General features: G+C 36.3%; 1 protein-coding gene across 1 annotated transcript in view; it reads right to left on the reverse strand.

Moving 5' to 3' along the window:
- Window positions 1-23,044, reverse strand: part of LOC142337973 (beta-1,3-galactosyl-O-glycosyl-glycoprotein beta-1,6-N-acetylglucosaminyltransferase 4-like) — a 101,863-nt gene extending 78,819 nt beyond the window's left edge. Inside the window, exon 1 of the mRNA XM_075387606.1 lies at window positions 22,543-23,044. Coding sequence (XP_075243721.1) covers window positions 22,543-22,617 — 75 coding nt within the window. The 5' untranslated portion in view covers window positions 22,618-23,044. The remainder of the gene's footprint in view (window positions 1-22,542) is intronic.
- Between the last annotated feature and the right edge of the window lie 2,463 nt (window positions 23,045-25,507).

Raw genomic sequence — 25,507 nt, forward strand, 5'->3', positions numbered from 1 at the left:
TCAAATAATTTGAGGGTCTATGTAGGAGTGTCATAGTCCTAGTAGGTTCTGATAGATGGATAATTGTTGATCTAGCTGGTCTGAGAAAAAAGTACTTAATACGTTGTCAAATTTCGAGCTCAAATTACTCTTGTGCGTTTTCATAAAAAGTCTCTTTCAGTATAGTGAAGGACTTGTTCAAATAATTTGAGGGTCTATGTAGGAGTGTCATAGTCCTAATAAGTTCTGATAGAGGGCTAATTGTTGATCTAGCTGGTCTGAGAAAAAGTACTTAATACGTTGTCAAATTTCGAGCTCAAAAATTACTCTTTTGCGTTTTCATAAAAAGTTTCTTTCAGTATAGTGAAGGACTTGTTCAAATAATTTGAGGGTCTATGTAGGAGTGTCATAGTCCTAGTAGGTTCTGATAGAGGGATAATTGTTGATCTAGCTGGTCTGAGAAAAAGTACTTAATACGTTGTCAAATTTCGAGCTCAAAAGTTATTCTTGTGCGTTTTCATAAAAGGTCTCTTTCCGTATAGTGAAGGACTTGTTCAAATAATTTGAGGGTCTATGTAGGAGTGTCATAGTCCTAGTAGGTTCTGATAGAGGGCTAATTGTTGATCTAGCTGGTCTGAGAAAAAAGTACTTAATACGTTGTCAAATTTCGAGCTCAAAAATTACTCTTGTGCGTTTTCATAAAAAGTCTCTTTCAGTATAGTGAAGGACTTGTTCAAATAATTTGAGGGTCTATGTAGGAGTGTCATAGTCCTAGTAAGTTCTGATAGAGGGATAATTGTTGATCTAGCTGGTCTGAGAAAAAAGTACTTAATACGTTGTCAAATTTCGAGCTCAAAAATTACTCTTTTGCGTTTTCATAAAAAGTCTCTTTCAGTATAGTGAAGGAGTTGTTCAAATAATTTGAGGGTCTATGTAGGAGTGTCATAGTCCTAGTAGGTTTTGATAGAGGGATAATTGTTGATCTAGCTGGTCTGAGAAAAAAGTACTTAATACGTTGTCAAATTTCGAGCTCAAAAATTACTCTTGTGCGTTTTCATAAAAGGTCTCTTTCAGTATAGTGAAGGACTTGTTCAAATAATTTGAGGGTCTATGTAGGAGTGTCATAGTCCTAGAAGGTTCTGATAAACGGCTAATTGTTGATCTAGCTGGTCTGAGAAAAAAGTACTTAATACGTTGTCAGATTTCGAGCTCAAAAATTACTCTTGTGCGTTTTCATAAAGTCTCTCTCAGTATAGTGAAGGACTTGTTCAAATAATTTGAGGGTCTATGTAGGAGTGTCATAGTCCTAGTAGGTTCTGATAGAGGGATAATTGTTGATCTAGCTGGTCTGAGAAAAAAGTACTTAATACGTTGTCAAATTTCGAGCTCAAAAATTACTCTTGTGCGTTTTCATAAAAAGTCTCTTTCAGTATAGTGAAGGACTTGTTCAAATAATTTGAGGGTCTATGTAGGAGTGTCATAGTCCTAGTAGGTTCTGATAGACGGCTAATTGTTGATCTAGCTGGTCTGAGAAAAAAGTACTTAATACGTTGTCAGATTTCGAGCTCAATAATTACTCATAGGAGTGTCATAGTCCTAGTAGGTTCTGATAGAGGGATAATTGTTGATCTAGCTGGTCTGAGAAAAAAGTACTTAATACGTTGTCAAATTTCGAGCTCAAAAATTACTCTTTTGCGTTTTCATAAAAAGTCTCTTTCAGTATAGTGAAGGACTTGTTCAAATAATTTGAGGGTCTATGTAGGAGTGTCATAGTCCTAGTAGGTTCTGATAGAGGGATAATTGTTGATCTAGCTGGTCTGAGAAAAAAGTACTTAATACGTTGTCAAATTTCGAGCTCAAAAATTACTCTTGTGCGTTTTCATAAAGTCTCTCTCAGTATAGTGAAGGACTTGTTCAAATAATTTGAGGGTCTATGTAGGAGTGTCATAGTCCTAGTAGGTTCTGATAGAGGGATAATTGTTGATCTAGCTGGTCTGAGAAAAAAGTATTTAATACGTTGTCAAAATTCGAGCTCAAATTACTCTTGTGCGTTTTCATAAAAAGTCTCTTTCAGTATAGTGAAGGACTTGTTCAAATAATTTGAGGGTCTATGTAGGAGTGCCAGAGTCCTAGTAAGTTCTGATAGAGGGATAATTGTTGATCTAGCTGGTCTGAGAAAAAAGTACTTAATACGTTGTCAAATTTCGAGCTCAAAAATTACTCTTTTGCGTTTTCATAAAAAGTCTCTTTCAGTATAGTGAAGGACTTGTTCAAATAATTTGAGGGTCTATGTAGGAGTGTCATAGTCCTAGTAGGTTCTGATAGAGGGATAATTGTTGATCTAGCTGGTCTGAGAAAAAAGAACTTAATACGTTGTCAAATTTCGAGCTCAAAAATTACTCTTGTGCGTTTTCATAAAGTCTCTCTCAGTATAGTGAAGGACTTGTTCAAATAATTTGAGGGTCTATGTAGGAGTGTCATAGTCCTAGTAGGTTCTGATAGAGGGATAATTGTTGATCTAGCTGGTCTGAGAAAAAAGTATTTAATACGTTGTCAAATTTCGAGCTCAAAAATTACTCTTGTGCGTTTTCATAAAAAGTTTCTTTCAGTATAGTGAAGGACTTGTTCAAATAATTTGAGGGTCTATGTAGGAGTGTTATAGTCCTAGTAGGTTCGGATAGAGGGATAATTGTTGATCTAGCTGGTCTGAGAAAAAAGTACTTAATACGTTGTCAAATTTCGAGCTCAAAAATTACTCTTGTGCGTTTTCATAAAAAGCCTCTTTCAGTATAGTGAAGGACTTGTTCAAATAATTTGAGGGTCTATGTAGGAGTGTCATAGTCCTAGTAGGTTCTGATAGAGGGATAATTGTTGGTCTAGCTGGTCTGAGAAAAAAGTACTTAATACGTTGTCAAATTTCGAGCTCAAAAATTACTCTTGTGCGTTTTCATAAAAAGTCTTTCAGTATAGTGAAGGACTTGTTCAAATAATTTGAGGGTCTATGTAGGAGTGTCATAGTCCTAGTAGGTTCTGATAGAGGGCTAATTGTTGATCTAGCTGGTCTGAGAAAAAAGTACTTAATACGTTGTCAAATTTCGAGCTCAAAAGTTAGTCTTGTGCGTTTTCATAAAAAGTCTCTTCCAGTATAGTGAAGGACTTGTTCAAATAATTTGAGGGTCTATAAAGGAGTTTCATAGTCCTAGTAGGTTCTGATAGAGGGATAATTGTTGATCTAGCTGGTCTGAGAAAAAAGAACTTAATACGTTGTCAAATTTGGAGCTCAAAAATTACTCTTGTGTGTTTTCATTAAAAGTCTCTTTCAGTATAGTGAAGGACTTGTTCAAATAATTTGAGGGTCTATGTAGGAGTTTCATAGTCCTAGTAAGTTCTGATAGAGGGCTAATTGTTGATCTAGCTGGTCTGAGAAAGAAGTACTTAATACGTTGTCAAATTTCGAGCTCAAAAATTACTCTTGTGCGTTTTCAAAAAAAGTCTCTTTCAGTGTACTGAAGGACTTGTTCAAATAATTTGAGGGTCTATGTAGGAGTGTCATCGTCCTAGTGGGTTCTGATAGAGGGATAATTGTTGATCTAGCTGGTCTGAGAAAAAAGTACTTAATACGTTGTCAAATTTCGAGCTCAAAAATTACTCTTGTACGTTTTCATAAAAAGTCTCTTTCAGTATAGTGAAGGACTTGTTCAAATAATTTGAGGGTCTATGTAGGAGTGTCATAGTCCTAGTAGGTTCTGATAGAGGGCTAATTGTTGATCTAGCTGGTCTGAGAAAAAAGTACTTAATACGTTGTCAAATTTCGAGCTCAAAAATTACTCTTGTGCGTTTTCAAAAAGTCTCTTTCAGTATAGTGAAGGACTTGTTCAAATAATTTGAGGGTCTATGTAGGAGTGTCATAGTCCTAGTAGGTTCTGATAGAGGGCTAATTGTTGATCTAGCTGGTCTGAGAAAAGGTACTTAAAACGTTGTCAAATTTCGAGCTCAAAAATTACTCTTGTGCGTTTTCATAAAAAGTCTCTTTCAGTATAGTGAAGGACTTGTTCAAATAATTTGAGGGTCTATGTAGGAGTGTCATAGTCCTAGTAGGTTCTGATAGAGAGATAATTGTTGATCGAGCTGGTCTGAGAAAAAAGTACCTAATAGTTTGTCAAATTTTTTAGTTGACCGAACCAGCGGTAAATCTGGGACCACCCAGCCCCGGGTATCAGGGGACACCACCAAGTGTAAACTGGGAACACCACCACAGGTTGAAGTGGGACCACCCAGCGCCGGGTATCAGGGGTTAATTTAGGTTCCAGGTCAAATTAGTTTTTTTTTTGCTTTAGATGTCATAGTCCTAGTAGGTTCTGATAGAGGGCTAATTGTTGATCTAGCTGGTCTGAGAAAAAAGTACTTAATACGTTGTCAAATTTCGAGCTCAAAAATTACTCTTGTGCGTTTTCATAAAAAGTCTCTTTCAGTGTACTGAAGAACTTGTTCAAATAATTTGAGGGTCTATGTAGGAGTGTCATAGTCCTAGTAGGTTCTGATAGAGGGATAATTGTTGATCTAGCTGGTCTGAGAAAAAAGTACTTAATACGTTGTCAAATTTCGAGCTCGAAAATTACTCTTGTGCGTTCTCATAAAAAGTCTCTTTCAGTATAGTGAAGGACTTGTTCAAATAATTTGAGGGTCTATGTAGGACTGTCATAGTCCTAGTAGGTTCTGATAGAGGGCTAATTGTTGATCTCGCTGGTCTGAGAAAAAAGTACTTAATACGTTGTCAAATTTCGAGCTCAAAAATTACTCTTGTGCGTTTTCATAAAAAGTCTCTTTCAGTATAGTGAAGGACTTGTTCAAATAATTTGAGGGTCTATGTAGGAGTGTCATAGTCCTAGTAGGTTCTGATAGAGGGCTAATTGTTGATCTAGCTGGTCTGAGAAAAAAGTACTTAATACGTTGTCAAATTTCGGGCTCAAAAATTACTCTTGTGCGTTTTCATAAAAAGTCTCTTTCAGTATAGTGAAGGACTTGTTCAAATAGTTTGAGGGTCTATGTAGGAGTTTCATAGTCCTAGTAGGTTCTGATAGAGGGATAATTGTTGATCGAGCTGGTCTGAGAAAAAAGTACTTAATAGTTTGTCAAATTTTTTAGTTGACCGAACCAGCGGTAAATCTGGGACCACCCAGCCCCGGGTATCAGGGGACACCACCAAGTGTAAACTGGAACACCACCACAGGTCGAAGTGGGACCAACCAGCCCCGGGGATCAGGGGTACAGGCTTTATGGGTTAATTTAGGTTCCAGGTCAAATTAGTTTTTTTTTGTTTTAGATGTCGAAACGAGTTGGTGTTCCTTTTGCCAGTGACCCGGAGGCTGTTCGACGTAAGAAATTCAAAGAGACGTTTTCGCCGGCACAAATTCAGGGAAAGATTGTTAAATCCAAAGCTGATGGTCGCTCTCTAGAATTCATCTACTGCAATGAACGACTCTATTGTAAATGGAGTTTGTATCGATAGTTGTTCTGTATTCTCCTTGTCTGGAGGAAAAGTCAATGACTTCTACGAACTTTTGCCCAACATGAGGAGCTACAGGAATGTGATTGTTGCCGTTGGAAGCAACAATTTATCTTTTTGGGGTGAAGCTGGGGAAGATCCACATCTTGTGTTGGAGCAAGTTAAAGACCTACTTTCCTCAATTGCGTCACTGGAGCATCGGCCAAACGTTGTCATCTGTACAGTTCTCAAGCGTTTACATGCAAAGCATAGCAATATCAGTGATTTCAATGCCTTAGTTGTGAACTCAAATATGAGGTATCTGAAGCTTCATAGAGAAGTCCAGAGTTCTACTTGTTTTAAAGACGACGGCGTACACCTAAACGACAGATGCTTGCAGCAGCTAGCATGTGCCTTTAATAAGGGACTGAGAGATCATAAGTTGAAATAAAGCGTCTGTTTTGCCCTTATTATTTGATATTTGATGCTTCTTTGTGGTTTGAATATTTTTTGATCAATTGAAGTTAAGCACTTTCTCTTAAACCAAACATATATTTTAAAATTTTTTAGTTCCATAATTTACTGAAACATAAGTGTTTAAAAAGGTGCATCTCTTGGGAAAAATTGTGGGTCTTGAACCATTTGTAAGTGATCACCTCCGTATCATGAGATTCATTTTTTGGGAGCAAATATTTTATAGGTTCTATTTATCTTCTAATGGAAACAGTTAGAGGGCGGTTTGCCTTATTCTGTATCCTCTGAACCTCTAAATTTTGGGAGCAAATATTCTATAGGTTCTATAGGTTCTATTTATCTTCTAATGGAAACAGTTAGAGGGCGCTTTGCCTTCTTCTGTATCCTCTGAACCTCTAAATTTTGGGAGCAAATAAATATTTTATAGGTTCTATTTTTTTTCTAATGGAAACAGTTAGAGGGCGGTTTGCCTTCTTCTGTATCCTCTGAACCTCTAAATTGAATTAACAATAACTGAATCACATGGATCTGAAGCACCAACTTTAATACTTGTTAATCCTTGATTTTCACAATTCTCCACATGCCCGTTGTATTTAATAGTCTATCGAAGCTTTCCTTGTGCGCTTTCATTATTTTGAATATTTTAGAGTCAGTATTATTTCTAAATAATACTAATCCTTTGCTGTGACTTTTTATCATATTGGAAATTTGAGGACAATTTGTCTGCACAACGTAGTTCTTTAAGAGATTGCTTTTTGGTTTTTGCATTGAAATTTGACTTTTGTCAGGCAATTGTTTGATAGAGAAAATCAGTTTGAGGGCGGTTTGCCTTCCTCTGATTTTTTCTAAGTGTTAAGTTAAATCTTTTGTGTGAGCGGGTTGCTCGCACCTGGTACTCAAACTTTTTTACGGGTGGTGTGTCTGCACACAGTGTGTCTTAAGGGTAGTCACTCTCATGTTTGTCTGATTTCTCAAAGTGCCAATTTCAATATTTTGGGTATAAGAAAACAGTAAGAGGGCGGTTTGCCTCCTTCTGGATTCCCTAAAGAGTTAAGTTTAATGTTCTGTGTGAGCGGGTTGCTCGCGCACTTTAGTTAGAAAATAAATATGCAGGCTGTTTTTCTGCGGAAAGTAGTTCTTTAAGGGAATGCCTTGCGATTTGTTTTGTATATTCGGATTTTTTAGACAATTGTGTGCTAGTGAAAAGACATTTTAACGCCTTCTTTTATCCTCGAAGTGATAAATGTATCTAATTTTTAGTTATCCAGTAGTTTGTCTCCATATTCTGGGCTTAGTTTCGTTTTGCATTGACGTTTCAGTTACTCGAAATGCCAGCATCTTTTTCGCAACCAGCACTTAATCCAAAAAATAGAGAAAACAGGGGCCTAAAAACACGAGATTACGAAGCGTTAGTTCCCGACGGGGATCTACGGCGTGCTCTGAAGCTAAGCTGGATTTTCTTCTCTAGGTACGATAAATCCGTGTTCGGGTTAAATCTGAACCACCGTTCATGGCCTCAGGCTTGGGGTTTTTATGATAAAATGAACATAAATAAGCGCACAGTGATCAATATGAAAACTGAGATTGGCTTGCATGATTGCCAGTTCGTGGAGATGTGCCTGGAGCGAGATTACAAAGTACGTTCACTCAGGGCTCTAGATATCATTAACGAGGCGAAGATGAGAAACGAATCAATTGCTGAACTCACCTTATCACTTGAGTTAGTGTTTTTAATTTTATTACTTTGTGGCTCTTTTCCACACTCACAAGTGATAAGTGATGTAATTTTTTGTTTTTGCCACAGAGAGGAGAACGATGAAAACATCCCCTCAGAGCGGTCGGTCGGTGATCTGTTTGAGAAGGATCTTGCTAATAGCCAGAATGATCTTACTAGTACTCAAAAGAAGAAGACTAAAGCGGTGACAGAAGTGCCTCAAAATTCTACGGCAAAACGATTCGTTGCGGAACCCGTAGTTCAACTTGGTGTAGAGGAAAGCATTGAGCGAGTTCGGGAGAAAAATGGGGACATTGCCCTGGAGGAGAATAGTAAAGCATCGGAAAAAATAAATGAGGTTTTATAGATTGTTTTCTCCTTTTTTAAAACTTTTTATTGTGAGCGGCACTTTAATTCATAGCCTTTTCTCTCTTCTGTTCCCTGCTATTTTTCTTGCTGTCAACCATCCATGCTTTTAAGTAACAAAATTTAAAGTGAATATTTGCGCAAATTTAGTTCATAAGCCTATTTCGTTTAGAGTCTTCTTTCAGGTATAAGAGAGATAGTTGAGAACCAAAAGAAATACATGGAGGAGATGGCTGCGAACCAAAAGAGGTTACACGATCAAATGCTTAAGATTAGGAAAGCAGAAAAACGCGAGTTTCTGAATATATTAGCGGTTCACCTAAAGGTTGACACGTCGGATCAACAAGAACCTTGCAACAGTTCAAGTGACCCGTCTCTGCCTCCACTGATTTACAAAGGCTTTGATCCAATGTCCATTTACGCTTCTGAGAATTCTAGTATCTTCGGACGTGAGCTGGCCCGTCGACTTTTTGGCCATGGAAAACAATGCGAGCTAATTCGACTGATCATTGCAAGCAAACGACCCGAGAATCTTGCCGAATTCCTTGCGATGAGGAAAGATTCAAACTTTTCAAAGGTACCTTTGTTTTTGATCCCTGAAAATTTCCTGTTGAGCTTAACATTTTCAAATGCTCCCAAACATAGTCTAGCAATTATATTAGTCGTGTTGCTCTTTTTTTGCGATTTTTTGCTTGACCAATTTTTGTCTGACCCATTTGGCTTTCGTCCTCAAAAACGAGATAAAGAGGTGGCGGCATTATGTGCTCTTAGAGCTTTTCAGCTCATTACCCTGTAGCCACGCGATTCACAGCGAGTGTTTTTGAGACTTACTTATGGTGCGAAGGGTGGTTCTTAGAAGTTGAGGAACCCCCCCCCCCCAACCACCGTTGCCCACAAGCCCCCCCCCCCCCCCCCGCGGTTGCCCGCTCAGCAGCCCCCAGTACACCCCCATGGCTAGCTACTGACAAATTCAACCGCTCGCAGGTCATTTGAGAGCATTTCTGCTGACGTTCTTCTGTTTAGAATGTGTCACGAGAAAATATCCGCGTGCTCCCGAGGCGGCTTTTGCTAGTGCACGTGATGCAGCTAATCAGTACGGACTCGATCAAAAAGGAAAGCATGGCATGGAGTTCATAAATGAGATGATGACACAACCCAGAGTTCAAGACACTGACGACGAGCAAGAATCTGAATAGCCACTTCCCTTTGCCCACTTTCTATGTTCTAACGGCCATCTTTGTACTTTCAAAAACTCTTGTCTTTAAAACTGTCTACATAGAGCGCTAACTGATTAACATGGTTCTGAAGCTTCAACAAATGTTTATTCTTGATTTTCACTAAATGAGTTTTACAATATTCCAGATATTATTGATCGTCTTGTCTAATAATCTATTGGAGCTTTCCTTTCGCGCTTTCAATTTACTTTAAATTTTTGAGGCAGTAATGCATTGCTGTGACTTTTTAGTTTTGAAAATCTTGTTTCTGAGAAGTGCTTTCATACGTTATGGACTGTTATAGCGTTATTCTGTTATTTGTAAACTTAAAAATTTCTTGTTTCCTTTCGTCCTTGTTCTTCGTAATAGTGATCGCTTAAAAAGTGCTTTGTAAGTCTTGGGTTTACCTTGGGTCAAGTGTTATAGGCCACTGTTTGCTATGGGAGAACAGTTAGGGGGCGGTTTGCCTCCTTCTGTATGCTCTGAAAAGCTAAATTTAACTAACGTTAGCCGATTCACATGGTTCTGAAGCAGCAACTATTTTGTTCATTCTTGATTTTCAATATAATTTTCACAATTTTCGACATCTTATTGCTTGACTTGTCTAATAGTCCACCGGAGCATTTCTTTTGCGCTTTCAATATTTTATATGTGTTAAAAGCAGTTTTATTTCTGAAGAATAGTAATTATCTGCTGTGACTTCTTAGTTCTGGAAACCTGTTGTTTCCCCGAAGCAATTTAAACAATGGAAAGATTTTGCGTTATTCTGATATTTGTAAACTCAAAAAGTTCTTGTTTACTTTTATGTTCGTCGTTATAGTGTGTACCTAATAAAATACTTTGCAAGCCTTTTTTTTCATCAACTCGAATACTCTGACCTTTACTGCGGTCAATATTCTTTAGATCAAGCGTTATTGGCAACTGTTTGCTTTCGGAAAATAGTTAGAGGGCGGTTTGTTTCCTGAAATTCTTGAATAGTTAATTCTAATGTTCTGTGGGAACGGGTTGCTCGCACTTTGTTATCATATTGGAAATGTGAGGACAGTTTTTCTGCACAAAGTAGTTCTTTAGGAGATTGCTTTTTGGTTTTTGCATTGAAATTTGACTTTTGTCAGGCAATTGTTTGATAGAGAAAATCAGTTTGAGGGCGGTTTGCCTTCCTCTGATTTTTTCTAAGTGTTAAGTTAAATCTTTTGTGTGAGCGGGTTGCTCGCATCTGGTACTCAAACTTTTTTGCGGGTGGTTTGTCTGCACACAGTGTGTCTTAACGGTAGTCACTCTCATGTTTGTCTGATTTCTCAAAGTGCCAATTTCAATATTTGAGGTATAAGAAAACAGTAAGAGGGCGGTTTGCCTCTTTCTGGATTCCTTAAAGAGTTAAATTTAATGTTCTGTGTTGGTTTTCAAGTTTGAGTTTTTAGCCCACTGTCGTTCTTAGGAAAAACAAGAGGACGGTTTGCCATCTTTTGGACTCTCAACGTTCTGAGTTTAATAATTTTGTGAGTGGTTTGGTTGCATTTGGTAATCAAACGTTTGTGCGAGCGGTTTGTCTGCACACAGTAGGTCTTTAAGTAACCCCTTTTATGCTTGTATTCAAGTTTGAGTATTTAGGCAATTGTGTTCCGCACTTGAGAAACCAATTAGAGGGTGGTTTGCCTTCTTTTGGATTCTTCAACGTGTTAGGTTTAATATTTTGTTTCAGCAGGATGCTAACACCTTGTTATCAAAATCTGCTTGCACCTGGTAATCAAAAATTGGTGCGGGCGGTTTGTCTGCACACAGTAGGTTTTCAAAGTATTCACTGTCCATTGTGTATTCATGTTTGAGTATTTAGACCATTGTTTGCTCGTGAGAAAACAAATAGAAGGCGGTTTGCTTTGTTTTTGTCTGTGCTAAAGTAAGTATTTTGTGTGAGCGGGTTGCTTGCACCAGGTAATCAAACATTTGTGCGGGCGGTTTGTCTACAAACAGTAGGTCTTTAGTTTAGTCCTTTTCGTGTTTGTATTCAGCTTTGAGTTTTTAGGCCATTCTGTGCTCTTGGGAAAACAATTAGAGGGCGGTTTGCCTTCTTTTGGATTTCTCAATGTATTAGTGTTAATAATTTGATCCTCAAATAGAGCTTCTTCTACATCAATGTTTGTGAATGTTATAAACTTAATAAAATTGAACTTTTCACCTTGCTTCCTTAACGATTTGAGAAAAATTCGTGTTTCTCAAAATTGTTCTCTACCGTGAACTTTTAAACTTCAATCTAGAAATAGTTTCGTCTGAACGCTTTAAAGTAGGGTTAAAATTTTTCTTTTCTGCCGGTAGAATTCGGGATAAAATGTATCTTGTTTTGTACGCAGGCATTACATTTCTGGCACCCAAAAGGCCGTAGTTGATTCGTTTTTGTTTTAAGATTGATGAGCGTCTTGAGTAATCAAAAAAGGCATCTTCAGCTTTGCCAGATAGATGGTCAGATCTGTCGGCGTTTTGGGTTCTCTAGTCCTGAAATTCAAAATTTCGTTGACCTGATTCCATACGAATTGAATTGCGAACAGAAAAGAGAAGATCGACATTTAACAAAAATGCATAATTTTCTGCAAAAAGCGTATGACAATCTCCAAGTAGCTCAAATCAATTTGAAGCCGGATGATTTTGGTGGTTATGGGCTATGTTACTCCGGCAGCGCTTCAATTTCAAAAGGTCAACGACTTAATGTGCATGGCTATTTAGAGTTCTTTCCTGAAGCCGAAGAGAGAACTTTTTCTAATTTGTCTGTAATGGCTCCTCGTGAAGGCTCCAAACGTAGCCGAGTAATGGTAGGACCCGCTAGGTTTGTTAATCACTGCTGCAGGCCAAATTGTGAGTACTTGGCAGTTGAGTTAAATGGAAAAAAGGCTGTCCAGATTTCAGCCATTACCGAAATTTTATATGGGACAACTTTGTCGACGTATTATGGTGAGAATTTTTTTGGCAAATGCAACAAAGACTGCAAATGTCCTCATGTAGACTTGCATCGTGTTGAAAGTCCTGTTTTGCCATCTGAAATGGAATCAGAAAAACCTTCATTTGAGTTGAGAACACCAGCTCCACGGATTCAGGCAGCAACGGTTCTCAAAATGCGAAATGTTAAGCGCAGGTTGAACCTAAAATATCCTTTAGCGACGGCAAAAAAACCTGTTATTGCTGATCTCAGGTATTTAAGCGATGAAAACAGTGAAAGTGAAGCAAGTGAAGTGTCAATAATAGAACATCCTACAAGAAGTTCTCCATGTCCCAGTGCCACTGAAAATGCAGAAAATATCCAGAACAGTCCTCAATTATTTGACAGTGGCGATGATGTGGACGAGGATATAGCGGAAGAGTATATGTCGGACGATAGTTCGGAATAAAACAAGGATTATGAGGAGAAAGAGGTTTATGAAGCATTGGGTGCTGGATCTCAATCTTCATGCGAAAACTTTGTTCACTGTGTGGAGAGTATTATAATCAAGCATGGAACATCTGACAAAGAGGCTGTTGAATGGCTGCAGTTAACTCGCTTGTCTTTTCCCAATTTTAGGGTACCAGCTTTCAAAACTCTCAAAAGAAGAAACCTTTTGCGTATGGAAAATCACATTGTGAAGAAGAAAAAATGTGCAAACGGGGAATGGCATGTGCTCAATTTCCAAAGCGAGCTCCAGGAAGTTCTGCGTCGCAATTTCGTGCATATCGAAAAGTACGAAAACGAAAAGAAGAAAGGTAGTGATTTAATTCTACCTAGAGCACTAAGTAGGGACAATGGAAAACTAATGGTGTTTCTGGTTCTGAATACAGATGGTGTCAAAATTATCAAATCAAAAAATAATTCTCTTTGGCCTATATGGTGCGCTGTTGCAAATCTTCCGCCAATTTTGCGTTCCTCCTTCAACAACATTTTACTCTGCGGTCTGTGGTTTGGTACAGAGAAACCAGACTGGCCTGATTTTTTGCAGGTAATGCTTTTTTAATATTTGTTTCATATGCCTTTCATCAAGTAAAACTAGTTGCTTTTCACGGGTTTTGGTATCGTGTTGAAGAGGCAGCAAAATTTGTCGCTCTAATTTTCTCTGATGAATTTTTCACTTGTCATTCAGGCTTTTTCCAAGCTTCAGAATGATCTGAATTTCATATTTGAAAGTCTTTTAATTTTCCATTGCAGGCTGTCGGTGAGCAACTGGCGCAGTTCGAGCTTAAACTGTCTGATGAGACGTTTGTTGTCATTCCAAAGCCAATTCTTATTGTGGCCGATACTCCTGCAAGATATTCTGTACTGAACTGGATATCTTTTAATGGTTATTATGGTTGCTGTTACTGCTATAATTCTGGTACACGAATTGGTAAAACACACTATTATCCCCATCAACCCTATGGCATGCGTTCTATAGAAGATTACAACGCAGATTTGCGAGCTGTTATCACTAATCCGTCACTGAAATCATCACGAGGTGTTAAGGGCCCGAGCTCGTTGTCAAAATTTGTGCCCAATTTACCGTTATCTGCTCCGATAGATTATATGCACCAGGTTGCGCTAGGAGTTGCGCGCGTTGTCCTTGACTTACTTAGAAAAGAGATTAAAGTTCAGATGCGAGAGGAATTGAAAAGAATCGTTAGCAAAATAAAGGTGAGTATCTTTAGTAGAACGTTGGAAGTCTTTTAAACAGTAGTGTTTTCTGTTTATAAACGTCTTTTGAGAATTGCAGTTTTTAAAATTTTAACTTTGGTTTTTTGGTTTGGAATTTTTAAACATATATATGCGGATTGTGAATTTTGTTTAGGTTCCGTTTGAAATAAGAAGATGTCCACGATTGCTTACTGACCTGCAAAACTTCAAAGCAAGCGAGTGCAAGGACTGGCTCCTCTACCTTGGTCCTCCTATTTTATACGGTAAAGTGAGCAAGGAGGCCTACACTCGCTTTATGTTGTTGAGTTACTCAATTCGCTTGCTGCTTACGAATTCTTGTTATTGCGATGAAGCGGAACCTCTGATTAAGAAGTTTCTCGACCGAACTGTGGCCCAATACGATGAATATTGTTTTACAATAAATGTTCACTTCTTGAACCATTTATGCTGGCAAGTCCGGAATTAAGGACCTTTGTGGTGCACATCTGCATTCATGTTTGAATCCGCCAACCATCTTCTTAGTAGACCCTTTACTGGTACTGTCAATCACTTGGATCTCATAACTGAACGATATTTAAGGCGAAAAAAACTTCTTTCAACCAAGCTAAAGCAGGATAATTTGGTTGGATTTGCTCAAACATTAGGGAATACAAGCAAAGAATTTATTGAGCGACGCGTTGTGGATGAAACTGCTTTACCTTTGCATTACAACCCTGATGATGACTGTCTTCGATCAACAATGCAAGTAAACTGTTTGAAGCTGTTTGGGCTCGCTAACGTACTCAACCAATGCAAATGCCTATATAAGCTTTGAGGACTGTTCAGTTCTGAAGTTTGGTGAAATCGTTGTTTTCGAAAAGTCCGAAAACTCTTCTTGTCTTGTGAATTTGTTCAATGTAAAGCAAACTATCGGCGTTGAAAAATGTTCAGCTCCTTCTGACGTCATTAGCTTTGTCGTTGTTGAGTACTCGGGTTATCAACAAGAAGTGTTTGTAAACTCAATAAAAAACAAATTGGTAAGAATTGATGTCGATGACAAAGTTTGTCTGTCTGTTTTATTGGACCACTTTGAGCATGATTAATTTTGATGTTATCTTTGAATCAATGTTAATTGCGTTCTCCTCTCAATTCAGCAGTTCTTTTAAAGTAATTTTAGGTGTATTAATTATATGCGTAAGGATGTATGGCAAAACTTTGATGGAATCAATGATTTTTTGTACAATTAAGCTTTTCAATTATCGTTTTCTCCCGGATCACTGAAGAAAAATCTTTGTTTTTGACGTGTCAATGTTTCCCTTATTCAGTTTGTGGGAAGAACAGATTGTTCAGTACGAAAATTAAGGACCATAATCTATGTAGAATAGGCTCCAGTAAAAGAAATGCTTCATCTGTCTTTTAAAAAAGTCTTCTCCCGAAACTCTTATAAATTTAGAGGTCTGTTGAATCTTGGATATTTTAGTTTTTTGGCCATTTATGGCATTCCCTCGACTGTATCCACTAGTTGAATTGCAAATAACGTATAAATTTTGTCAACCTTTAAATTTTGCAAAAAATGTTAGGATTTTTGAAGAGAAACAATTTTTTGAAAAAGTGGATTCATTTTCATTTTCTTGGTCACCTAGAGCAAAAATTGGTGAACGTTGATCAATAGTCTACCCAGTCTGTACCACTATTAACACAAATAAATTAGATCACTAAGTGGTGTTATATCTTTTTTTGTTTTTTGTTTGCTTTTTTGGTAGGTCTACTGACTCCGCTATTATATAGCCTTTTTTTGAAAATATATCTCTTAAGTTGGGTTTATTTCGGCCCTATGACGTTGGGAACCTGTTAGTTAGCACTAGTAGACGTGTCTAAGTTGAGAAAGGACTATAATTTATGCAGAAAAGGCTCCAGTAAAAGAAAGGCTTTCTCTATGTTTTAAAAAAGTCTTCTCTCGAAACTCTTCTAAATTTAGAGGTCTGTTGAATCTTGGGTGTTCTAGTTCTTTTGGCCGTTTATGATGTTCAATCGACTTTACCCACTATTTGAATTGCAATTAACTATAAATTCAATTGCTATAAATTCCGTCATTTTTCAAATTTTGCAAATATATAAGGATTTTTGAAGAGAAATTCTTTTTTGAACAATTTGATTCATTTTTACTCTTTCTCGGTCACCTAGAGTAAAATTTGGTAGTCTTTGACCGTTTATCATTAGTCTACCCAGTCTCTACACCTATGAATTCGAGGAAATTGGGTCACAAAGTTGTATTATATCTTTTTTCTTTGTTTTCATGTTTGCTTTGTAAGGTGTACTGACTCCTCTAATATATAGCCTCTTTTTTGCAAATATTTCTCTCAGTTGAGTTTATTTTGGCCCTATGACGTTCGGAACCTGTTAGCTATCAATAGCAGACGTGTCTAAGTTGAGAAAGGACCATAATTTACGTAGAAAAGTCTCCAGTAAAAAAAGGCCTTCTCTATGTTTTAAAAAAGTCTTCTCTCGAAATTCTTCTAAATTTGGAATCTCCTTGAATCTGAGATATTTTAGTTTTTTGGCCAATTATGGTGTTCCTTCAACTGTACCCACTTTTTGCAATGCAAATAGCTTAAAAACTCTGCGGAATTTCACAATTTCTGTAAAATGTTAAGATTTTTGAAGAAAAGTCGATTTTTGAAAAAAAAAAAGTGGTCATTTTTACTTTTTCTCGGCCCCCTCTAGCCAAATTCGGGAATGTAAATCAGTAGAAGGTTAATCTACTCATTCTTAAAACTAATGGACACGACAGAATTTGATTTTCAAATAGTATGGTATCTTTTTTCTGGGTATCCATGTTAGCTTTATTATGTGTATTGACTCCTTTAAAATATAGCCTCTTTTTTCGCAATTATCTCTCTAAGTGGGACTTATTTCGGCCTTTTGAGGTTCGGAACCTGTTAGTTATCACTAGTAGACGTGTGTTAGTCGGAAAAAGACCATAATTTAAGTAGAAAAGTCTCCAGTAAAAGAAAGGCCCTCTCTATGTTTTGAAAAAGTCTTCTCTCGAAATTCTTCTAAATTTAGAATATTCTTGAATCTGAGATATTTTAGTTTTTTGGCCAATTATGGTGTTCCTTCAACTGTACCCACTTTTTGCAATGCAAATAGCTTAAAAACTCTGCGGAATTTCACAATTTCTGTAAAATGTTAAGATTTTTGAAGAAAAGTCGATTTTTGAAAAAAAAGTGGTCATTTTTAATTTTTCTCGGCCCCCTATAGCCAAATTTGGGAATGTAAATTTTTAGATGGTTAATGTACTCATTCTTAAAACTAACGGACACCACAGAATTTGATTTTCTAAATAGTATGGTATCTTTTTTTTGGATTTCCATGTTAGCTTTATTAGGTGTATTTACTCCTCTAAAATATAGCCTCTTTTTTCGCAATTATCTCTCTAAGTGGGACTTATTTCGGCCCTTTGAGGTTCGGAACCTGTTAGTTATCACTAGTAGACGTGTGTTAGTCGAAAAAAGGCCATAATTTATGTAGAAAAGGCTCCAGTAAAAGAAAGGCCTTCTCTATGTTTTAAAAAAGTCTTCTCTCGAAACTCTTCTATATTTAGAGGTCTGTTGAATCTTGGATAATTTATTTTTTTCGGAAATTTACGGTGTTCCCTCAACTTTACCCACTATTTTAATTGCATATAACGTAAAAATTCCGTCAAATTTTAAATTTTGCAAAAATGTTAGGATTTTTGAAGAAAAATCGTTTTTTGAAAAAGTGGATTCATTTTTACTTTTTCTCGGTCACCTAGAGCAAAATTGCATAACGTTGACCGTTGACCATTAGTCTACCCTGTCTGTACACCTATTAAGACGACAAAAAACGGTCACCAAGTGGTATTACATCTTTGTTCTTTGTTTTCATGTTTGCTTTGTTAGGTGTACTGACTCCTCTAATATATAGCCTCTTTTTTTTGCAAATATATCTCTTAAGTTGGGTTTATTTCGGCCCTATGACGTTGGGAACCTGTTAGTTAGCACTAGTAGACGTGCATAAGTCGAAAAAAGAACATAATTTGTGTAGAAAAGGCTTCAGTAAAAGAAAGACTTTCTCTAGGTTTTAAAAAGTCTTCTCTCGAAAGTCTTCTAAATTTAGAGGTCTGTTGAATCTTGGATATTTTAATTTTTTCGGCCATTTATTGTTTTCCCTCGACTGTACCCACTATTTGAATTGCATATAACGTAAAAATTCCGTCAATTTTTAAATTTTGCAAAAAATGTTAGGATTTTTGAAGAAAAATCGTTTTTTGAAAAAGTGAATTCATTTTTATTTTTTCTTGGTCACCTAGAGCAAAATTCCGTAGCCTTTGACCGTTGACCATTAGTCTACCCAGTCTGTACGCTCAACAGCACGAAGAAATTTGATCACAAAGTGGTATTATATCTTTTTTGTTTGTTTTCATGTTTACTTTGTTAGGTGCACTGACTCCTCTAAAATATAGCCTCTTTTTTGCAAATATTTCTCTCAGTTGAGTTTACTTTGGCCCTATGACGTTCGAAACCTGTTAGTTATGTCTAGTAGACGTGTCTAAGTTTAAAAAGGACCATAATTGGTGTAGAAAAGGCTCCAGTAAAAGAAAGACTCTCTCTAGGTTTTAAAAAGTCTTCTCTCGAAAGTCTTCTAAATTTAGAGGTCTGTTGAATCTTGGATATTTTAATTTTTTCGGCCATTTATTGTTTTCCCTCGACTGTGCCCACTATTTGAATTGCTTATAACGTAAAAATTCCGTCAATTTTTAAATTTTGCAAAAAATGTTAGGATTTTTGAAGAAAAATCGTTTTTTGAAAAAGTGAATTCATTTTTATTTTTTCTTGGTCACCTAGAGCAAAATTCCGTAGCCTTTGACCGTTGACCATTAGTCTACCCAGTCTGTACGCTCAACAGCACGAAGAAATTTGATCACAAAGTGGTATTATATCTTTTTTGTTTGTTTTCATGTTTACTTTGTTAGGTGCACTGACTCCTCTAAAATATAGCCTCTTTTTTGCAAATATTTCTCTCAGTTGTGTTTATTTTGGCCCTATGACGTTCGGAACCTGTTAGTTATGTCTAGTAGACGTGTCTAAGTTTAAAAAGGACCATAATTGGTGTAGAAAAGGCTCCAGTAAAAGAAAGACTCTCTCTATGTTTTGAAAAAGTCTTCTCTCGAAAGTCTTCTAAATTTAGAGGCCTGTTGAATCTTGGATGTTTTATTTTTTTCGGCCATTTTTGTTGTTCCCTCGACTGTGCCTACTATTTGAATTGCTTTTAACGTGAAAATTCCGTCAATTTTCAAATTTTGCAAAAAATGTTAGGATTTTTGAAGAAAAATCGTTTTTTGAAAAAGTGGATTCATTTTTATTTTTTCTCGGTCACCTAGAGCAAAATTTTGTAGCCTTTGACCGTTGCTCATTAGTCTACCCAGTCTCTACACCTATGAATTCGAGGAAATTGGGTCACAAAGTTGTATTATATCTTTTTTCTTTGTTTTCATGTTTGCTTTGTTAGGTGTACTGACTCCTTTAATATATAGCCTCTTTTTTTTTGCAAATATATCTCTAAGTTGGGTTTATTTCGGCCCCATGACGTTGGTAACCTGTTAGTTATCACTAGTAGACGTTTCTTAGTCGAAAAAAGACGTTAATTTGTGTAGAGAAGGCTCCAGTAAAAGAAAGGGTCTCTCTCTATGTTTTAAAAAAGTCTTCTCTTCAAAGTCTTCTAAATTTTGAGGCCTGTTGAATCTTGGATGTTTTAGTTTTTTCGGCCATTTATGGTGTTCCCTCGACTGTACCCACTATTTGAATTGCATTCAAAGTAAAAATTCCGTCAATTTTCAAATTTTGCAAAAAAATGTTATGATTTTTGAAGAAAAATCGTTTTTTGAAAAAGTGGATTCATTTTTATTTTTTCTCGGTCAATTAGAGCAAAATTTCGTAGCCTTTGACCGTTAATCATTAGTCTACCCAGTCTCTACACCCAGGAGCTCGACGAAATCCGGTCACAAAGTTGTATTATATCTTTTTTCTTTGTTTTCATGTTTGCTTTGTTAGGTGTACTGACTCCTCTAATATATAGCCTCTTTTTTGCAAATATATCTCTAAGTTGGGTTTATATCGGCCCCTTGACGTTGGTAACCTGTTGGTTGTCACTAGTATACGTGTCTAAATCGAAAAAAGACCATAATTTGTGTAGAAAAGGCTTCAGTAAAAGAAAGACTTTCTCTAGGTTTTAAAAAGTCTTCTCTCGAAAGTCTTCTAAATTTAGAGGTCTGTTGAATCTTGGATATTTTAATTTTTTCGTTCATTTATTGTTTTCCCTCGACTGTACCCACTATTTGAATTGCTTATAACGTAAAAATTCCGTCAATTTTTAAATTTTGCAAAAAATGTTAGGATTTTTGAAGAAAAATCGTTTTTTGAAAAAGTGAATTCATTTTTATTTTTTCTTGGTCACCTAGAGCAAAATTCCGTAGCCTTTGACCGTTGACCATTAGTCTACCCAGTCTGTACGCTCAACAGCACGAAGAAATTTGATCACAAAGTGGTATTATATCTTTTTTGTTTGTTTTCATGTTTACTTTGTTAGGTGCACTGACTCCTCTAAAATATAGCCTCTTTTTTGCAAATATTTCTCTCAGTTGAGTTTACTTTGGCCCTATGACGTTCGAAACCTGTTAGTTATGTCTAGTAGACGTGTCTAAGTTTAAAAAGGACCATAATTGGTGTAGAAAAGGCTCCAGTAAAAGAAAGACCCTCTCTATGTTTTGAAAAAGTCTTCTCTCGAAAGTCTTCTAAATTTAGAGGCCTGTTGAATCTTGGATGTTTTATTTTTTTCGGCCATTTTTGGTGTTCCCTCGACTTTGCCCACTATTTGAATTGCTTTTAACGTAAAAATTCCGTCAATTTTCAAATTTTGCAAAAAATGTTAGGATTTTTGAAGAAAAATCGTTTTTTGAAAAAGTGGATTCATTTTTATTTTTTCTCGGTCACCTAGAGCAAAATTTCGTAGCCTTTGACCGTTGATCATTAGTCTACCCAGTCTCTACACCTATGAATTCGAGGAAATTGGGTCACAAAGTTGTATTATATCTTTTTTCTTTGTTTTCATGTTTGCTTTGTTAGGTGTACTGACTCCTCTAATATATAGCCTCTTTTTTTTTGCAAATATATCTCTAAGTTGGGTTTATTTCGGCCCCATGACGTTGGTAACCTGTTAGTTATCACCAGTAGACGTTTCTTAGTCGAAAAAAGACGTTAATTTTGTGTAGAGAAGGCTCCAGTAAAAGAAAGGGTCTCTCTCTATGTTTTAAAAAAGTCTTCTCTTCAAAGTCTTCTAAATTTTGAGGCCTGTTGAATCTTGGATGTTTTAGTTTTTTCGGCCATTTATGGTGTTCCCTCGACTGTACCCACTATTTGAATTGCATTCAACAAAAAAATTCCGTCAATTTTCAAATTTTTCAAAAAATGTTATGATTTTTGAAGAAAAATCGTTTTTTGAAAAAGTGGATTCATTTTTTTTTTCGGTCAATTAGAGCAAAATTTCGTAGCTTTTGACCGTTGATAATTAGTCTACCCAGTCTCTACACCTATGAATTCGAGGAAATTGGGTCACAAAGTTGTATTATATCTTTTTTCTTTGTTTTCATGTTTGCTTTGTTAGGTGTACTGACTCCTCTAATATATAGCCTCTTTTTTTTGCAAATATATCTCTAAGTTGGGTTTATTTCGGCCCCATGACGTTGGTAACCTGTTAGTTATCACCAGTAGACGTTTCTTAGTCGAAAAAAGACGTTAATTTTGTGTAGAGAAGGCTCCAGTAAAAGAAAGGGTCTCTCTCTATGTTTTAAAAAAGTCTTCTCTTCAAAGTCTTCTAAATTTTGAGGCCTGTTGAATCTTGGATGTTTTAGTTTTTTCGGCCATTTATGGTGTTCCCTCGACTGTACCCACTATTTGAATTGCATTCAACAAAAAAATTCCGTCAATTTTCAAATTTTTCAAAAAATGTTATGATTTTTGAAGAAAAATCGTTTTTTGAAAAAGTGGATTCATTTTTTTTTTCGGTCAATTGGAGCAAAATTTCGTAGCTTTTGACCGTTGATAATTAGTCTACCCAGTCTCTACACCCATGAGCTCGACGAAATTGGGTCACAAAGTTATATTATATCTTTTTTCTTTGTTTTCATGTTTGCTTTGTTAGGTGTACTGACTCCTCTAATATATAGCCTCTTTTTTGCAAATATATCTCTAAGTTGGGTTTATATCGGCCCCATGACGTTGGTAACCTGTTGGTTGTCACTAGTATACGTGTCTAAGTCGAAAAAAGACCATAATTTGTGTAGAAAAGGCTTCAGTAAAAGAAAGACTTTCTCTAGGTTTTAAAAAGTCTTCTCTCGAAAATCTTCTTAAATTTAGAGTTATGTTGAATCTCGGATTTTTTCGTTTTTTGGCCATTTATAGTAAGTTTTCCAAGTCTGGTCAACCTGGGAGGGCAATGTTCTATGAAAAAAATTTAAATTGTGTGACATAAAACCACATTTGAGATACACAAGTTTTTCTCTGTTACACATTTTTTACATTTAGGTTTGAATTGAGAATATGATTTATTTTTTTACTTTTTGACAGGTTCAGGCTTAAGTACTTTATTATTTTTCTGATAAAAAGTCAACTTCCTTTTCACTCACTTGATTTTCAAAATGACTGTGTGCTTTTGTGTCCACGTGAAAACAGTAGAAATTTTGGGGTCTGTAAATCATCATAAACAACTGTTCCAACTGGCTAAACTCTTTGTAAACAACCAAAATAAAAGCTAAAGAGAAGTTTCGTTCAACTTCGTTCACAGGCTCAAATCGATAGTATTCACGACGTTTGTTGAAATAAACGTCACAAGAACTTGATTGGCTTCTGGTGCTAACAGTCGGTATTGTAGCAACATGTGACGTCACTTTTTTTGAAGTTTCTGCAGCAAAGTATCTTTCCGTTAAGTTTTGTGACCATAGAAGTTTGCATTCTTCAGCAATTGTTTGTAACTCGGATGGAATCGAAAAGTTGCTATTTTTAGTTGAGTACAGTTGAACATTTTTGATCAGGTTTGTTTCCAGGGCCTTTTCAGTGTGTGGTATTTGTGACTTGATAAATTTAGTGTACAGATAAAGTAATAAGAAGCATATAAACAGAATAACAATGGCTGAAATCGCTTCTGTTTCCTTTCCCCGTAAACAAATTTTTTTAATTCCTTGTCAAAAAACGGATGCAACTTTTTGTGCATAATTATTACATTTTTGTATTTTTTTTAAAAAATCTGGAGAAACTTCATCTGTCTATTGAAGAGAAAGTTTCAACATTGTCCATTTTGACAAAAATAAAAGCTTCGCTGCGTAAAAAAATGCGCCAGGGGTACAAAAGTAATGTGCCCACTAAGCTCGGAGGAAGGGAAGGGGGGAGGTGAAGTTGTACGCCCCCCCCCCCCCTCCCTCCAGACACGAGTTTTTTTTTACATAGTAGGGTGCTGTAATAGATTGGAAAAATGTTGCGGAGTTTTTTTCAAAATGTGATGACTATTTAATAACGCAACTAATTATAATAAAAATATGACATTTCAATGATGATAATGCCTAAAGGGGGAAAGGAAGCAGCGTCCCTGAACTGTTATCGTAAGCAAACTTTTGCACACGCAGTGACAGTCTTTTTAACTTCCTGTACATTTGAACAAATTCAACAGACAATTAACTGAGAAATGAGCAAGACTGTTGTTCGTCATAAAACAGGTGAGATTTAAACTTGGGTTTCAACTTAAACAAATTTTCCTTGATTTTTGACACCGGTATTTTTTGTCAATGGCCATCAAAGACGAATAAAGGTCAATAATATGAGTTGGAGATTTAATCAACACCTGTTGCGATAATAGCAGTTAAGTAAACTGCCAGTGTAATAAATTTTAATGCCCGATCGACACTGGAAAAACACTTCCGCATTAGACTACGAGTTTATCACACTTTTATAAAAGAGTGGTGATAAACTCGTAGTCTATTGATGGAAACAGTTTGATAAACTTGTAGTCTACAATAAACAAACATGATCGCAACAGGTGTTGATTAAAAAAACAACACACGGTTGTTATCGCCCTCGATGTTATCGTAACACCTCGGCCTCGCCTCGGAGTTTGATAACTTCTCGGTGGCGATAACAACCGTGTGGTAATATTCATTTTGACATGAACTGATTAGAGCCCCCCGCAAAATATTAGTTCTTTCTTATTGTGGGCTATTCCCACAAAATTCAGCCACATACTCTTGTATTTTTGATACGAATAAAACTGTATGCATTGGGGGGGGGGGGTTTCTTTGCTGTATTGGGGTGAAGCCCATTTTTCAACAAAACTTTTAACACAGTAGAAAACGTTTTATATAGTTTAAATAGATATCTCGTGATAAACACCTTGATTCAACTGATTGCAGGCCCTTTTCTGACCAACTAAACTTGAACTGTTAACCTTGAAACGAATAAAAAATACCCGCCAGTTACGCATTGTTGCTACATTTTAATTCAATGTCGAACAAAAGTTGCCCAGTTCTACTCAGAAAAAAAACATGCTACATGAAGCAACAACACGTTCCTGCTTTTAAAGGACTTAGAATCAAGTAAAGCGAAGCCTTTATTCGCCACATCGATGCAATGTTTTTCGGTGTCAAAGTTATATCTATTTTTTTATCGTCATACGAATGAGTTTTCCTTTTCGAGCCGCAATAGGAAACAAAACAGCCATTCTAAAATTAGGACTTAAGTATTCCCTGTTTATTTTTTGCAGTTTACAGTCAAAGTATGTCTCCAGTCGAGTCGAATTTCGGGAGAAAATCTTGACCAATTATTTATTTGACCAAAAATCTTGACCAAATTAAATATTTTTCTCCTCTCATTGTTGTTAATAGTTTTTTATGATCAAGCAATAACCGAGTAGTAACTCTTCTCAATTATAAATCTAAATGATTGCTATTCTATTGCGCCATTACTTCCTCAAAGGTTTTTTTCCAGTTTAATACGATTTGCGTCATTTCAGCCTCAAGGCTGCCTATAAAAGCTGCAAAGATTACATAGAGCAAATCGAAAAAAATATTTGATTTAACAGATGTTTTTTCATCATCCTCTTATTTCAACATTATAAAATTAATTCGCTAAAATTCGGTTAAAAAAATGCAACTTCATATCATATCATATTGAATGAAAGTCACTGGCTACATTACATTTTCATCTCCGCTGGTTTCAAATAACATATTGTATTTTACACACAAAAACACACGAAACATCATCAGATCATGCAAAAACAGTTCACAGCCCCAGGTAAGACGGGATGGTTATCTTGCAGGATCTTGCAAGATAACCATTCGATTCCAACTGGGGAGCTTAAATGATCACCTGAAAAAACATTCGAAAAATATACGTAAAAAAACGCTCAGCCTGATGTGTGGACTGCAACATTCAGCAGTATAATCTGGAAAGAATCGTTCATGCAACGAACTCAAGCGAATAACATCGAAGCACGATATATCACTCACAATGTCACTCAAAGGTACTGGAAAAATCAACACGACCTTAGACAAATGCAGAAAAGCAACTTTTCCTTTGTGTTAATAGAGCTTCTTCCATTTCCAT

Source organism: Convolutriloba macropyga, chromosome 4 (genome assembly GCF_964194025.1).
Source record: "Convolutriloba macropyga chromosome 4, txConMacr16.3, whole genome shotgun sequence".
In the NCBI taxonomy this organism is placed as follows: domain Eukaryota; kingdom Metazoa; phylum Xenacoelomorpha; order Acoela; family Convolutidae; genus Convolutriloba; species Convolutriloba macropyga.